This window comes from Mytilus edulis, chromosome 11 (genome assembly GCF_963676685.1).
Source record: "Mytilus edulis chromosome 11, xbMytEdul2.2, whole genome shotgun sequence".
NCBI lineage: Eukaryota > Metazoa > Mollusca > Bivalvia > Mytilida > Mytilidae > Mytilus > Mytilus edulis.
The window spans coordinates 79995035-80013961 of NC_092354.1; the positions used below are offsets into that span (position 1 = coordinate 79995035).

At 32.3% G+C, this 18927-nt stretch overlaps 1 protein-coding gene across 1 annotated transcript in view; it reads left to right on the forward strand.

The window, feature by feature from the left end:
• LOC139494639 (uncharacterized) overlaps positions 1–18927 on the forward strand; it is a 43274-nt gene that overhangs the window by 9272 nt on the left and 15075 nt on the right. Inside the window, exons 6-11 of the mRNA XM_071282799.1 lie at positions 1633–1740; positions 7003–7101; positions 10609–10705; positions 11265–11363; positions 13431–13583; positions 15605–16132. Of these exons, the coding sequence (XP_071138900.1) occupies positions 1633–1740; positions 7003–7101; positions 10609–10705; positions 11265–11363; positions 13431–13583; positions 15605–16132 (1084 nt within the window). The remainder of the gene's footprint in view (positions 1–1632; positions 1741–7002; positions 7102–10608; positions 10706–11264; positions 11364–13430; positions 13584–15604; positions 16133–18927) is intronic.

The following is an 18927-nucleotide window of genomic DNA, read 5'->3' on the forward strand; positions in this document are numbered from 1 at the left end:
TATCGTCACTAATAAAGTTAGCTGAATTTCCTTAAATTTTGTTGAATTTAATCATCCGCTACATAAAATTAATACATTTTCTGTCTTAAACTGGTCTGATGTATGAAATTTGACCTTCAATTTTTAAATATAAGAGTAAAAGTTCTATGGTCACTTCAGAGAGATAAAATTTTCCAAATATGTTGAAATTAATCAACTGCCATTAAAAATAAATAAATTATCTATCCAAAACTGATGTTTAGTATATGAATTGGACACTAAATCTATGATATAAAGATTAGAATGTCTAAAGTCACTAATATAGAAAGCTGAAATTCCTTTTATTTGTTGAAGTTAGCATCTGCCATGAAAAACATAATACATTTTCTGTCTCAAACTGGTCTGATGTATAAAATTTCAAATTAAAATTGTAATTAGTTAAACATGTTTTTCAAAATGATTTGTTGTCCTTTAAAGAGCTGTTCAAGTCATAAGCTGCCGTACAACATTAAATTAAAACTTGATTACATGTGCATGTACAAACATTGCACAGTACCTTTTTTAAAACCGTAGTATATTTAGGACTGAATAGTTAAAAAAAAAGTTGTTAATAGTCGATATATTTCCCTCATTTTACAATTGTACGTGTTATATATTGTTCTTTTGGTAATATATGAATTAAAAAAGTCAGTACAATAATTCGAAACATTATTTTTGGAATCAAAGGTTAAATTCCACACAAATCGATGAAACCTTTTTACTAGTTGTAAAATGTGTCTGACCTTAGTCTTTTGACCAAAATAAAAAGATGTATAGGCTATTTAAGAAATAATTCATGGGAGCTTGAACATATTGAGATTTTACCACGGGTAGGCCCTTTATGACAAATATTTCACCCTGAGCGATAGCGAGGGATAAAATATCGGCATAAAAGGACAACCCATGGTAAAATAAAGATATATTGAAGCCCCCATGAATTATTTCGATTCTAATAGGACAAATACGGCAATTCTTTTGGATCGAAGCGCTCTAGATAGGAGGCAAATATTTGCCGTTCCCATAAATAAACACACTTTCAAAATGGCGTAAAAGAACGGAGCAAACAAATTAGTGACATGCTTAAACTATTTACAATAGAATATTTATATAGTTTTGGATAAATTTAAATGAGAAATATGTTTTATTGTATAAAAAGATGGCTTATACAACAATTTAGCATCGTTTGTTTACGTTTCAATGTTGTGATGATTTTTGGTTTCACAAGCGTGTATTTCCCCGTATAATGCTTATATTCGGGTATCTCATTCATAAACAAACATAAAACGTGGGAGTGCGATCGGAACAGCCTAATCAATATATTCATATTTTACCACGGGTGTGTACTCAAATGGTTTGAAGGACGTCATGTTAGAATTATAGATTACTACAGTTAACGCAAAAAGGTAGGTTTTCTTGTACTGAGTTTACTTAAGAATAACAAATTAAAACGTGTAAACAAAATCACCAAACATTTAAACACGTGTCTGTTACTACCCGATCTGATTTGTTATTGGGAGTAGCATGTCTATTATCCAATAACAAACCAAATGTTTCATCAGGTAAATGTAAATTTGTTTGTCCCAAATATCTGATCTCATGTTTTATATATGACAGAATCAAACTCCAATTCATGTGGTCAAGTACAAGGAAGATGCTGAACGTTTAATTCAGTATGGAGCCGATGTTAATAGTAGAGACATCAATGTGAGTATGCATCACTTAGTAAGTCTGAATGAAAGCTAAATAGGTCACCACGGATGTATAAAACGTTGATTTATAGTATGGTCCCTTGCATAAAAAGGAAAAAATGAGTTTACATGAACGTTTAAATAAAATGCACATACCAGACTTGTCGCAATTTTACCTAAGAACATATAATGACAAAATGCGGATAAAATAGTGTGCTGCAAGATGTTTTTATCTAAGATAACTGCCACATTAAAGGCTTTTATGTTAAGTAAAATCTTATTTATCATAAAAAGGGATATGTGGTATGACGTCAATTCAACACTAGTTATCACTAAAAATTTAAGATAACAAATACTGCGCAAAGCGTTAAATAACAGCGCTATCGTTTACCTAACAAATTAATCGAATAAAAAAAAATTCAGATGTAAGGCTTTGATCATTCTCGATAAAGGTAACAGAAGAAAATCCCTTTTAACGCATGACATTTATTAAGTTTTGATTTACCTTGTTTTCCCTAGAAAACAGATAAATGTGATCATACTGATGTTTGCTAAATAAAACACCTAATTCATTGCAGCTGTAGTTTTATTTTCTTTGAAACTTGCGTTGACCATGTTGACAATTGATGTTCGATTATTGCATTCCGATCGACAATTCTACGGTTGTCATTACATATTTAGACTAAAAAAGGACAGAGACAGTAATATTGGCAACCATGAAAGCCATATACATCCGGTCTTGTAACGTTTTATCAGAACGTCTACTTATACTAAAAATCTTATGCCGCTTCATCTTCGATGCAATACTATACACATACACCCTTATTAAATCAATATTTTATCATTTTTGGTTGCACTCTTGTAGATATAGACAATGCAATTTCCCATAGGAACTCTCTTTCTGGTTAAACATGTTAAAGCTGTGCCTTTTTTTCAATGAGGTTTCGTACAAAATTATACCCTAGAACGAAACATTATTATGCACTACTTTGTTATCAAAAGGTGAAAACATAGGTTTGTGCAGCATATTTTCAACGTGTGTATGCCCCAAACTTCTAATAGTTTAACCTTAACTAAAATTCTGTACAACCCTTACCTTCACTTTTGAATCCACTGATAATTTAATGATTGCCGCTACTATGTGTTTATTAAATTTCCACATTATTTCGCTATACGAAGAAACATAGAGACCGTATAAGGGAACCAGTACGCTAACAAAACAAAGAATATGTTAAAATTACTTTTCTCTCCAAGGTAGGCGTGCCTTGTGAAACAGCTGAATTTACAAAGTGTATATAAAAAAGAAGATGTGGTATGATTGCCAATGAGACAACTATCCACACAAGACCAAACTGACACTAACGTTAACAATTATAGGTCAACGTACGGCCTTAAGTATGTCTGTTATTTTTAATTGTTTAATGTTTTTAGATTTCGAACATACATGAAATTGAATATACGCAAAGTAATCGGCAAAACCAAATTCCTGAAAACACTACTGCTTTAAACATAAAGAATAAGTGACAATTGCAAATGTTTAAAATAAATTGACACACATAAAAAAGCTTGCCTTCAAATAAGGACTACAGTTAAAGTTTACTGTGACATTTTATTAAATACATGTATGCATGACATTGTAACAAAAGAGATGCCAAAAGAGAGCCTCAAAGGACAAAGACTGTATTAAACTTCATCGATTCTTACTACGCTGCTTAGTCTAAACAATAAGGAATTCATATACGCTTCCTAAAACATGCAACATGTACTACTGTATAACATTCATTGCAGAATTTTGTTGTTTAATAACATTTGATCAATACTTTGATTATTCCAAATTATGTGATGCATCTCACAATTATAAAAGTCTAGCACAACTATTATTTTTACTATTAGTCACTTCATTTTGATATTATATTAACGTCCGACAAGGGTCCCATTGTTACTTGTTGTCCTTAGTCACGTTTATAAGTTCTGCATAATGAGCATAATTTACTTATTCCTGTAATATTTCCATGGTATTTCAAATTAACCCCGTGATTAGCTCATCGGAACCCGATGGACCTCGTCTGACCTTATGCATTACTTGGTGTCTGTAGTCATCTGTCGTCGTCTGTCATCGTCTTCCATTGTAAACTTTAAGAAACATCTTCTTTTCTGAAACTATTGGTATAAATACCTTTACACTTTAACCAAATGCTCTTTTAGCTATCTAGTTTATTATTCAATCCAAAGTTTTGATTCATAGTCAAACATGGCCGCCAAGGCTAAACATTTATCAAAGGGGTCAAATGCAATGTTTAGCTTATATCTCAAATCTAAAGCATTAAGACAAAATCTGACGGGGAGTAAAAATGTTCAAAGGTTAAAATATATCAGCCCTGACATCTTTAGACAAACTGAACACCCCATTATTGGGTTGCTGCCACTAAATTGTTTATTTTAATGAAATTTTGCAGTTTTTGGTTATCTTGAATATTATTGATGATAAAAATAAAATGTAAAAAACAAAAATGGTCAACAAATTCAAATCTACAAAAAAGTCTAATGAGCAAAATTGTCAATTGACCCCATTAAGGAGTTATTGCCCTTTTAAGGACAATTTTACATAAGTTGTTCATGTTCTAAACTCTAACAAATCTTCGCAAATGAATTTAGTATACATTTTATATTTTATTTCCTTCTACGTCAAGAAACATAGACACTATGGTTTAAATGGAACATATAGGTAAAATGCAAGTATTTGCTTTCGAAAAAAAATATAAAAGGTACAATTAACATTTAAAAGGAAATGTTACGCCACTTATTAATATATATTGAGAAGAAGCAAACATAATCATTGACGAAATATATAAGCAACAAAATATTAGTAGATTCAAACTCTTGAGAGCCTCGTGTTTCGTTGGGGCTAACGTTGATCATTCCTGAGTTTTACTATGTTGTGCAGTTTGTAATACTTTTTATATTTTTTCGAGATTTATTTTGCAATGGAACAGTTAGTATTTTTTTAATACAGTTTTCGACCTTTGAAAACATTTACACCTTATCATCGGCATAATATTAATACATATCTACTGCAATGCAATAACAAAAAAGGGTAGATATGACGATGCCAGCAACAGTTATTTATGAGAATCAGTGATATATTTATTTGCAATCACCTCACACAGGATGCCACCTAAAGCTGTGTCTTTACCTTTCTCGCTACAAATGCTTGATTCAATATATTTCTTTCAAGCAGTAGCAACTAAAATTTAAAGTAAAGTACACTATAACCGTACGGCCAAGTTGTGGAATATAATATAACTGTGTTTGCTTTTTGGTCGGGTTGTTGTCTTCTTTACACATTCCCCATTTCCATTCTCAATCTATTTTTTCCCCACTTACTACCGATGTTAAATGCTAGGTGAAGGTCAACATATTGCGGTTGTGCATATATCATTGTCATCATATATTTAAGGATTTAAAATATCTTGGTCTCTTCATACGTCTTTGATTTTTATGTATGAATGACAGAAAATTATTTGTGCGATTCTTTCAAAAATTGCTTTGGCGCCAAGACGTTTGTGCATCTACATTTAAAAAAAACACATTTACATAGACGGAAACGTCAATATATATAGTGGTTGCAGTCATTGACATCATTTGGGATGTTGCCTTCCCACTTCTCCTTATTTTCATATTGAAAACATATATGTATACTATTACATTACTGAATAATTATTTCTCATTAGCATGTTGCATGGACAAAACATACAACTGTATTAATCCTAAAAATATTGTTTTAGGGTGCAATTGGTCAGCTTAACGTTATATATATATGTAACACTTCAAAACGTGTCCTTCCCCCAAACGTGTCCGATTCCCCCAAACGTGTCTTTTCTCCTTAAACGTGTCCGAAATGTACAATATTCCCTAAACGTGTCCGATTTCATAACCCCCAAACGTGTCCGATAATTGTTAACGCCAAAACGTCACACGTCTTATAGCGTTAAAACCAGTATATCTTAAAGAAAATCGCTGATAACGTTTACGGCATTCTATAATGGGAGACACAGTTGAAGATGAAGTTGTCATTAATCAGATTAATAAAGTTAGTTCAATGTAGGTTTCTGTTATTATTAATTAACTTTGACTGAAATTGCTTAATGTCCAGTTGCAAGTATTAAATATTAATTTAGAGCGAACATGTACATAAATCAGGAGTTCAATTAATCGTTAAATTTGTTAATTATTTGTACTTATAAAATCTGATAATGCCTTTTATATTTATCCGAATATTGGATGGCGGGCTTTTAAGTGCATTTGTTGTCAATAGTTTGTGTGGTTATCCGGTTTTTTGATAAATTTTAGGTTTCCAGCATAACTAAAGACACACGATAAAGAGACATAACGTCCAGTGCCAAATATTTCATGCATAGGTTTTATAGATTCTTTTTTATGAATACGATTGTTATGTGATCAACGCCGGTTTTAATTGCAAATTTAAATGTAGTGTATAAATAACCTTTAGACTTTTGATTACGTATTGTCCAGTTACAAGTACTTTATGCATATTTAGAGCGACCAATAGTTTTGCAAGTTTTAATGTTTTTACAGTTGTACCGACACATTAAATTTAAACTGATGATCGCGTATTGTCAAGTTGCAAGAAGTTCATGTATATTTAGAGATAACATACAAGTTTTAAAGTTTTTGCCAGTTCTATTCAGATAGAACATAGGCTACCTGTTTTTATTTTTTTTTACATTTGAACATACATGATTTAATGTTTTTACTGTTCTATTGTTACGATAAACTTTAGAATGTTGGTTGCGTATTGTCCCCTTGCAAGTATTTCATGCATATCTAGAGAAAACATACAAGTTTTAATATTTTTTCAGTTCTACTGAATAAATTTACTGTAAACTGTTAATTGCGAATTGTCCAGTTGCCAGTATTTCATGCCTAATTATAGAGAACATACAATTTTTAATGCACAGAGAAAGGGAACCAGTTTAATTCTGCCGGTTTAAAAAAGTAATAACGTGCCTTATTTATTATATTTTTAATGAAATGGTAAAATTAGTATACGTTAATGAAATAGCAATAACCCGGCAAATAACGCTTGATATGGACACGTTTTGGGGATTGGACACGTTTGGGGGTTAGTTGAGAAATGGACACGTTTGGGCGTTTATACAAATGACACGCTTTAGCGCTGTTTTCAACTAGACATGTTTGGGGGAATCGGACACGTTTGGGGGGAAGGACATGTTTATGAGTGTTACATATATATGTACATACATTCATTCATTAGGGTGATTCACCTTTACACGAAGCAGCGAGCCAAGGAAAAGAATCCGTAGTAAAAACTTTGCTTAGTGCTGGCGCCAAAGTTTCTGCTCGAAATAATGAGGTAAACCGTTCTAATTATTTTGTTAACACTGTGCGTGAATTTAACATTATTAACAAGGATCATAAGCTAAGTAGCAGAACGTTTGTATGGATACCATATAGTTTAGATTGCATTATGTTCTACTGCTCAATGACAGTTTATTCATTAGAAATTGGATGTCTTTTGATAAGTAAATACAATATTTCTGCAATATTGGATAGTGCCTAGAATGTCAACCTACTATTAGGCAAACTATAAGGTATTAATTGTATTTCCATACCGGGGAAATGAACTCACATGTATATAGACTCCGTATATCTATAAGAACAATGCATACAATCGACAGCCGCCTTTTATCCTAAAAGCAGCCCAAAAAAAAACCAATCATGTTTTTTAAAAGTTACATTTTCGTATGCATTGGACACGGAAGACCAAAAATATAATGCATTTAGCCAAGGAGTGTATGATTAAAAAAATATAAAAACATGCTATCACTTGATACGATTGTATGAACTACAAATATTGATAGTTGAAAATGCAACATATCTACCAATATCGTTCTTCGTCTGTCATCAACAGAAGTGGTTACTCTGAAAAAAAGATATTTCAAAATTGACATATGCTTTATGGCATTTTTTAGTTATATATTATAGTTTTTGATATATTATTTAGTAGATTTGATATTGGTCTGATTTTTTACTGTTCAATTAGTTCTACTGACTGAAATGCAAGGTTTTTTTGATGCTACAAAAAAGACAGTTTAAAAATCCGTATGAATTTTTGTGTTAATTATTTTCTGTTAAATGAAATGTGTATTGTATAACAGAACATAAGAATAGAAAAATAAAATTTCAAGGTATAAATTAATCTGTTGTCATTAAACAACACTTTACAATTTGAGTACAAAGAGAGGTAAATACCTATATATATATATCTATAGTAAAGGATCCTACAAATTAATGTAATATACAGTCACAGAAAATAATTATGTTTATAAGTACGTCTGAGTCAGTGTCATATATACAACTCGTCTAAACATCAACCCAACAATGTTAGATCTGTAAATTTGCTTTCGCAAATTTTTGGTTCTTCCCTCGCCGGGATTCGAACCCATGCTACTGTGATATCGTGACACCAAATCGCCTGCACTGTAGCCGTCCCGCTAGACCACACAACCACCTGGGCTCTCAAAAAAAAAGAGCTTTCGCTGGCCGTGTGTTACCTTTCTTCGTCAGTTTTAATCTAGCGGCGTACTACAGTACATGATATATAAGGCATGAAGATGTTATTGTTACAGATCAGCTAAATTATCTATAGTAAAGGATCCTACAAATTAATGTAATATACAGTCACAGAAAAATAATTATATTTATAAGTACGTCTGAGTCAGTGACAACTCTACACTGACTCAGACGTACTTATAAATATAATTATTTTCTGTGACTGTATATTACATTAATTTGTAGGATCCTTTACTATAGATAATCTTTTTTTGAGAGCCCAGGTGGTCGTGTGGTCTAGCGGGACGGCTGCAGTGCAGGCGATTTGGTGTCACGATATCACAGTAGCATGGATTCGAATCCCGGCGAGAGAAGAACCAAAAATTTGCGAAAGCAAATTTACAGATCTAACATTGTTGGGTTGATGTTTAGACGAGTTGTATATACATTATGTACACAGCCATGTATCACCATCATTGATGGCGATCCGATGGATACATCTGTTGTAGAGTTGTCACTGACTCAGACGTACTTATAAACATAATTATTTTCTGTGACTGTATATTACATTAATTTGTAGGATCCTTTACTATAGATAATTTGGCGGATCTGTAACAATAACATCTTCATGCATTATATATCATGTACTGTAGTACGCCGCTAGATTAAAACTGACGAAGAAAGGTAACACACGGCCAGCGAAAGCTCTTTTTTTGAGAGCCCAGGTGGTCGTGTGGTCTAGCGGGACGGCTGCAGTGCAGGCGATTTGGTGTCACGATATCACAGTAGCATGGGTTCGAATCCCGGCGAGGGAAGAACCAAAAATTTGCGAAAGCAAATTTACAGATCTAACATTGTTGGGTTGATGTTTAGACGAGTTGTATATACATTATGTACACAGCCATGTATCACCATCATTGATGGCGATCCGATGGATACATCTGTTGTAGAGTTGTCACTGACTCAGACGTACTTATATATATATATATATATATATATAGACTTACAATGTTTTGTTTTGTTTACTTAGACCGTTGAAAATTACCCATACATTAATATGTGTAATTCCTCTGCTACACATTCAATAACTAGAAAAGCAACTATTGGCATAGCTAACTAAAACAATTTCTAAAGTGTCTTTGTATGAACAAATGAGAGAATGCTCTCGTCAAAATTATGTTTTCCAAAGCTAATTATATATCGCACGTGTATGAACAGATAAATGAGTGTCTTCGTCACCCAAGCAGATAGTTCTCTTTGATGTATTTTACTTGTTTAGACTACCATTGTGAAATGAATATAGCTAAATATACAACATCCGGTTATATTTCAGGGAGCAACACCTTATGAATTAGCAGAAAAGGGATACCAAAAAAATGAGGGACATTTTTTTCCCGCAAATAAATACAAGGAGACATTGAATTACCTCAAGGCAAGCGTTATATTTATTGTCTTAACTCTCTTTGAATATTTCACCTTGGTTATATAGTACAAGAGCACGATCTGCACAACCAATTTGGTACAAGATCGACTATCGCCGTGGATAATAATTGTTGCATGAACAGTATCAATAAATATATAGCTGCACCTATTTTTTTTTTTAGACAATGCATTTGTTTTTTAATATGTGACGATCGCATATTGTCGTTTTCTAATTAATCAGCTTGTATTATAGATATGGTACATAACATACATTTTACGACATTCATCTCCTTCATTTACGTTCAAATGAACTCAACATAGATAACAGGATAGGAATTTTGTACTTGTTACAGACGCGCATTACGTCTACAAAAGGCTCATCAGAGACGATCAAATCCAAAACAGTAAAAACTGCCAAATAAAGTATGATGGTGGAGAGCATAACAGACCTCAAATTCCTAATCGTTTTGTCAAATACAACTAAGTTATCTATTATTGGGGCAGAACAGCTTTATAATTGCAACAAAATAACAGTTGTGTAAACAGTAAAGTTATAGTTATGGACATATCATATAGACGCAGAACCTATAAACGGCATAGATGTTTGATCATACATACTTTTCGACATTTCCTATTTTGAAAGTAAAGTCTTCAAATTTCAAGTAGAAGATATGTGCATTGTGAATTCAAATTTTCAAATTGAGTCAGTATTTTTGCAAAAAGGTTTTAAAAACACCGACTCACCAAAATAGTTTGAAAGTAGTCATTATATTACAAATGACCTTCGGAACAACTATAATATGTGTCTGAACAGAAAATTCTTTAAAGTGCATGTGACATACTAAACATACATGTAGTACCAGTTACCATTTGTTTTTACTTTAAGAATGCATTAGAACCACAAACTCGTCCCGACAAAAAACACGAAGAATATGATAAACAATCCAACTTTCCGAAAGCTGGACCGTCGAAACAGAAAGTTGGTAAGTGTAGTGTGTTAAATTAATGCAAAAACGTGTATCTACTTTAACGCATATTGCTGTTACATGCATGTAATATCATCATGGCTCATTTATATCAAATGACACTAAATTTAGTCCTGGTATCTACGATGAGTTTATTTCAGATCAGGACAATGGCGAAAAATGTATAGGCAACATTCTCCAAATGATATAAAATATTTGATTATTTGTATACTTAAGTTTGATTGGATCTGTCAGGTAGGTTCGAGAAAAAGTGTTTCTTTCAAGAATTTATCAGTTTAATAAAAAAAAAAAATGGCAAGAATCATTGGATGTTGTGTATTCAGCATGGCGATGCTATGTCGTATACCAAATGATTTTAACACACTGTGATTGGATTGAAAAGTAACTTTACAGCAAGACACCACCGCCATACAACAATCTTACAGTTAAACCATCCGTAACGAAAACAGAGAAAGTCAAATGGCCTGTTTGTCGATAATTCTATTCTTCACATGCATGGTTTTGTCTTTTCCGGAAAGTGATCAAGTAATACTTTTACATAATATATATTTTTTAGAGAAAGATATTCAATTACCGTGGTTAGTTGATGCTGATGAGTTCAAACGAATGCTTTCACATGGGGAATACCTGTCTTATGAAAACCGTTTGAGTCTTGGTAGTACATTAATTATTGATAGACACAATTTTAAATTATTTCACATTATATTGGTGTTATTCGTTGACATACCTTATCTTTTAATCTACAATTGTGCAATTTAGCACATCCACCTCAACCATAATGCAAAATATTGCAGGAATCGGATTGCTAAAAGTGCTTGAACGAATACAGCAGCATCATGAGCACGAACAGTAATGTAAAAAAAAAAACAATTGTGTACTGCAGTTAGAAAAACAACATACTTTTAAAAATGTATTTTAAAAAGATTGTTTGTGTGTTGTGTGATAAACACAACTTGATAATGTTTCTATACAAACATGTTTAATTGACCACACTTCCCGCTTTTATGGCAATGTTGAACATAAAATTTAAATGACTAAACACTACATGATAAGATTACAATACAAATAAGTGTAAGAACATAAAGGACAGAGAAATACACTAATAATAGCTTAAAAAAGTACCAGGTTTAAATTTTAAAACGTCAGACGAGCGTTTCGTCCAAACAAAACTAACTGGTGACGCAGATGAAAAAAGTTCGAAAACCAAAAAAAGCAAAGTTGAAAAGCATTGCAAGTTCCAAAAAAAATGTGCTCAATACGGCTAGGTTTTTATGCCTGGAATAAGAACATCCTTATTTATTAAAAATAATTCATACTTTGGCAAACAGTATATGTTTATAAAATGACTATACAATAGATATATATGATAGAATCGGTGATTAACTACATAATAAAAAGGATAGACAAAACAACCTTAACCAGCACATAAACATTGGCAGCCGCGTAAGCCAAATCATTAAACGCACAAAGGGACGTCACATTTGATTTTTTTTCAAATTTAAAAAAAATCCTAAAAATAAGATAGAACTAGAATAGAATTCAAAATTAAGTCTGCAATGTTAATATAGCATTTAATAATGATAATGACAATTACAATATTAATTAATATCGAATTGTGGTAGTAATTAGATTCTTAGTTTTATTATCTAACTATGTTAGTGCTTCTTCTAAATCAAACTGTAAACCAAATATATATCTTATACATTCAGTTGAACCAAACTGAAATATAATAGATGAACTTGATGATCAATTATCTTTACCATAACACACGAAAACAACAGAATACAGATAAGATTTACATCAACAAAAAACAAGACATTTGAAAAAATCCAATTTATAATATTATCAAAAGAATAAAAAATTATCATCAAAACTAAATACATGAATTTTGGATAGAAAGTACCGTGCCACGTCTTATAGCAATGCGAATTTACACTGAGCAAAACAGTAACACGGTCACGTTCAGTAATTAAAAGATTAGACGACGTAATGAAAAACTACAGTCTAACACGTGGTAATAATGACCTTAGTTAGTTTTGACCAAGACACATGGATCAAATAATTCGTAATGGTGACCGTAAAATTTACGGATTGTCATTTTTTATCTGTCCTCCTCATAACCTTGTTACACAAAGGATGAATGAAAACTCGATGTTAAGCCAACTTTATGAAAAATACATTGCTTACAAAGCTGAAGTTGCTGTTCGGAAATACACTAAGGTATATTTGTCCAGTATATTGGACTAAGATTATGCATCCTTCTTTAGCACCGATAAGAAAGTGAAGACATGTACAATGACGACCGGACATGCATGAATTCCTTCATTATCTTTGTGAACATAATATTGTTTTTCATCAATTGAATGTTTCTGAAGTGGCCTTAAAAAAGTTACGATATATGTTATTGACACCGAAAGATATGAGTCTACTAATTCAATAATTATTCAGTAAATACAAACTGAATATGGAAAGCGCGCCTTCTTTAAATAATTTCAAGTATGCATCATTTGGTTTTAATAATTGCGATGCTAAAACCAAGTAATCAATATGCCTGAGATAAATAACTTCGACACCTGATATATTTGAATCTTTGATATTCCTTACATATCTTAAAATACATTTGAAAAGCGACAATATTGTTGACTTCAAATAAGAAAAAAAAATATACATGTTTGTTGCATCTTTTTTTTCATTTTTATACTCGTATTTTGTTTTCTCTTAGGTGGTCCCTGTAGGGCTGGGAAAAGTACTTTAGCAAGTGTGCTTATTGACGAAGACATTCCTCTGAAGTGGAATTCTACCGACGGACTTGTGATATTTTTTGGAAGGAATGGTATCGATATAGAAAATAAGAAAATGGTTCCACTTAAAAAGGGTACGCTTGGTGTAATTTCATTTAAGACCGTTTATTTTGTTTCCAATTGTTAATCATATATTGGTTTCATTATGAAAAAAAGAAACTTAACAGGATATCAATGTTAAAAAGATATATTGAAATATTATTAATTCGTAAAATTTAACTAATTTGGTTTGTTCAGGAAAAGTCACATGTTTAACTATATTTTCGAAGGTATATAGAAAATGGCGGATAGCAAAACAAGAAAGCATATTGCACATAAACAAAACATCGATTATCTGATGAAAATGCATAAGATTGGTGAAAAAACATTAAATAAATCTGCTAATATGTACCTCAGGCATAGATTACCTTAGCTGTATTTGGCAAAACATTTAGGAATGCTCTCCAACTTCGTACTTTAATCGACATTTTAAACTTTTTTGGATTCGAGCGTCAATAATGAGTCTTTTGTAGACTAAACGCGCGTCTGGCGCATATACTAAATTTATTAAATGACAATATTAAATGATCGAATATAATACACTGACTGTTTTGATAAAAATATGGTGAGGAATAAATAGTCTAGCAATAATATAAAAAAAGAAGATGTGGTATGATTGTCAATGATTAAACTATCCACAAGAGACCAGAATGACAAAGACATTAACAATTATAGGTCACCGTACAGCTTTCAACAATGATCAAAGCCCATACCGCATAGTCAGCTATACAAAGCTTTTGAATGACAACGTAAAACAATTCAAACCAGAAAAACTAACGGCCTTATTTATAAAAAATAATGAATAGCCTTTGTATGACGGCATTACGAGATATATCGACCAAAATAGGTATATTGACCTTTGACATCGTCATCAGTCAATATACTTTTTTCCCAGGTCAATATATACTTGCAAAGGCTATAATTTAAAAGTATTACGAAAACACATATAGTAAGATACCCGATTTCTGTATACAAAAAAAATATGATTTGCTGCTTTTTTTTTAATTGATGATATATGAAAAATCAGTTCACAAATAGAATACTAGACATTTGACAACGTGGTTAAATTTACAGATATACAATATCAACCCTTTGTTTCTTAATTTTGGACTGATACAAACACATTACGAACAAATACAGTTGCAAATGTATGATCAATTGCTAACGGAGTACATAGATGTAACATTCCGTTTTCTTAGAATGATTTACTGATGGTTGATAACTCAACGTCAACATTGCAATTATTGTATACAAATCTAGGACGAGACAGACTTAACGGTTCATCGTATGCATACGTTCTACATGGAAGGACGACACGAATGTAAGGGATGCTGGTTGGAACATATTCAATTATCCCGAACTGTCAAATTGATTTTCGAATTAAACACTTTTTTTTCATTTAAACTAAGTTTCATTAACATATTTACATTTGTTAATATATACATTAGTACCGGTACCTTATCCCGGCCTCGTTAACATTAGTATAGAACATCTATTATGATTAATTATGTTAGTACACACATTTTCATTAATCCGGATATAAGTCATGTCTTCGCTTGAATGTTTTTCTATACTAGTATCTTTGTTTACAAAGAAGGTAGATAACACGTGTAGCGCTTATATGGAATATAAATTAATTAGTGCTTATTCAAGGATATGTTTCAAAAAAATTAAACACTGCCGAGACCGTAAAAATATCATTTGATCATATGCATATGTTCATGTTCCCTTTTGGTTAGTTAATGATATATACATTGTTTTATAATAAACGGCTTTGTTAAGATGGCCCAGACATAATGTTTTTTGTCATTCAGTATCCTGTTTGAATCAAATACAAAAGAGGATATCAACAGTCTCTTGACAAAGAATGTCACACGCGGTTGTTTTATGTTTACTTTTTTCATGTACACATGCATACAGTCACAGAATCCCATTTCGATGTAAACGTTTTAACAGTTTCTACTATTGTGTTTATTATAAATCTAAATATCTAAGTATAACACATAATTGATATGTAATTTATACTTCAATATACATATTGTATCAACATTTGAAGGTGAACGAGGTCATGAAGTGTATGCGAAAATTCTTCGGGGTATACCAGATATTTGTAAATCGTCTGATCATGAAACCAGACAGCACACATTAACTCTTGAAGAGGTAGGTCAAGCAGTTCACTCAGAAGTGGACACAACTGTCTCAATAGTCAAATACAAACAAGGAGATAACACCATCGACCTTCCTTCAGCAGACCAGGTTACCAAGAAGACGTCTTCTCAAAGTATCAAACCTTTGCCAGGACATTTTGAACCACCAGTTGGCTTCACAGGCCTTTCGACATTAACAACTGAACTAGAATTCCAGAAGCTGCAACTGCAGTCGTCTATTTTAAAGGAAATTAGAAATCAGAAATATATAATTGAAATAGCACCATCGGACCTGATCGATTTTGGGGGACAGAAATCCTATGATATGACACATCAACTTTTTATTCAGCATAAGGGATCGTTTTTACTGATGTTTGACAGTAGATTTGGTCTGCATAACCCGCTACCCGAATATACGGACAACGTCACTGCTGCTGGTGAGTAGAAGCTTAAAACATAGAAAACGTATTATTCACCAATGAGAATACAAAAGGCTGACGAACAATGCTTAGAACATTTTCTTCAATTCAGTAAGAAATATAGTTTTATCATCGTATTAAACATATTCTACTCCTAACAATAACCAACACAGCCTTAGTTACTGAATAAAATATACGCTAGACTAATTTATCAAGGGGTTTGTTTTTGCCGGCTGATGAGGCTGCGAATAGTACCATTAGTTTTATTGTTTATTTTATATTGGGGTTCTTCAAATGAAATCACGATTTTAATAACATCCCACCTGACTCAACTTTCGGAACATAACACATGTTACAAAAAAATATCATGAACGTTCTAACTATGAAATGGCTTCCAAATCTACACAGCACACCTGGCACACATATCTTTATTTTGTCTTTTTGGCCATTCATGTGTACACTACATATACTGGATACAATGAAACCCCTAAAACACTTATAAAAGTCCCTTGAACATATTGAAATCAATTTCTTGTGAAGTGTCATGATAGAAGTTGTTGATGAATTGCATGCTAATAATGGTGATTGCTAGTCTGTTGGAAGTTTAATTGTTCTACCTAATATGCGATAGTGTGTCTCATAATCATGAATATACAATTAAGAACAAACCACGAAGCTGTTTAATCGGACATGTCAGAGTGCAAATGTATATGTTTAAAGTATTTCGTGTCATTTGTTAGTAACAAATATAAATGAACTATGTCAATTGACCTGCTGATACGGTAACTACACTTACATTTCACTTGATATTGTTTTTATTCGTTATGGCGAATTCGTATTTGACAAGTTTTTTAAGAGTTCAAATATGGACTGAGTGTGCATCCGTTTTTTTTTACCTGTTTGTGTTTTGTTACGAGTTAAAATGTATACCTTAAAGCAGCAAAGGCATATAGAAACAACATCTGGTACAAACACTTAAATACATTTTTAGAACAAACCACGAAGCTGACTGAGTTGACTTTACATAAAGCTAATACTAACAACAACCACTGCTCTTACCTGGATCTTGATCTCTGTAGTTTAACGGGAAGCTTGATATTATACACTACTATATATATATATTGAGGCCAAGGTGGTCGTGCGGTCTAGCGCACCGGATACAGTGAAAGCGATTTGGTGTCACGATATCTCAGTAGCATGGGTTCGAATGCCGGCGAGGGAAGAACCAAACACATTTGCGAAGGAAAATTTACAGATCTTACATTGTTGGGTTGATGTTTAGACGAGTTGTATATACATAATGTACACAGCCATGTATCACCATCATTGCTGGTAATCCGATGGATAAATCTGTTGTAGAGTTGTCATTCAGACTCAGACGTACTTATCAATATCATTAATTCGTAGGATCCTTTACTATAGATAATTGAGCTGATCTGTAACAATAACAATCTCCATGCCTTATATATCATGTACTGTATAACGACACTATATTAGAATTGACGAGGAAAGGTAACACCCGGCCACCGAAAGCTTTCTTTCTTTTTAAGCCAAGGTGTTCGTGGCACCGGATACAGTGCAGGCGTTTCGGTGTCACGATATCTTAGTAGCATGAGTTCGAATCCCGGCGAGGGAAGAACAACAAAAATTACCTTCTACAGATCTAACATTGTTGGATTGATGTTTAGACGAATTTTATATATAGATGAGTTTGATCTTACCTCGCCGGGATTCGAACCCATGCTACTGAGATATCGTGACACCAAATCGTCTGCACTGTAACAGAAATGCTAGACCATTTCTACCACCTGGGCTTCATAAAATATATATATTATTTGATCTCATAATTCTAATTATCCATTTTAGATAATGACAAAGGCGTAGGTCCGGTAAGGGCCGATTCTGGCCTCAAATTTCAGGATCATCTAACAAAAGATTTTGGACACTTTTTAAACACTTATGTGTCTATTTTAATTGATTCAATTAATGTATGTGAAAGATTTCAACTGATCTATTCATAATAAACGCCCCGATTCAAGCTTAAAAAAGAAAAATCTATCAAATATGCAAAAAAAACGTCACTTTTCAGATGGTTTTTGTCAAAAATGAAAGTGGCCGCATCCGTGTTCATCCTCAACTTTTTTTTATGTTATGTATTATCATTAGATACAACTTATATTTCAATATTATGAATGAACACGAATGCGCCCACTTTTATTTAAGACGGAAACCGTAAAAAATTTAACTAAAATGCTAAAATTGTGAAGATTTCTGTAATATGCATGACTTCATGATGTTAGTACCCGATATATGTGCATTGTATTATAAAAAAACCCAGCCCATATTTGTGTAGCAGAAGCATTCTTCTTACCAATAAACAGCTAAAAGATAACATTTTCACAATTTTGTAAAACTGCTATATTATGGGGTCAAAAAGGGGTCTTACTGAACCTACTCCTTTTACATAATCTTATGGTGCTCATACATCTCGTTTTGTTCTATATTCGCTCGTGTTTGTTACAATATATCTTATATTAACGAAAGAAACCTCTGTATTACTGAACAAAAATAAAACTAATATTTGCAGTACAAGAACATCATTTGTAAATATTAAATCAGCGTGCATATATATGTTATACGTTCAGGTATTTGAAATCCCATCTTTTAAAATAATATCGTATACAATGCACAAAAAAGTAACCAAACTTTTAACATGTTTAAACATACTTTATCAGAAGTGATAAAGTTACGATACTGTTGTCAGGTTATTAGGGATGCCTTTTTGGAATTTGATATTGATACACATTACGAAG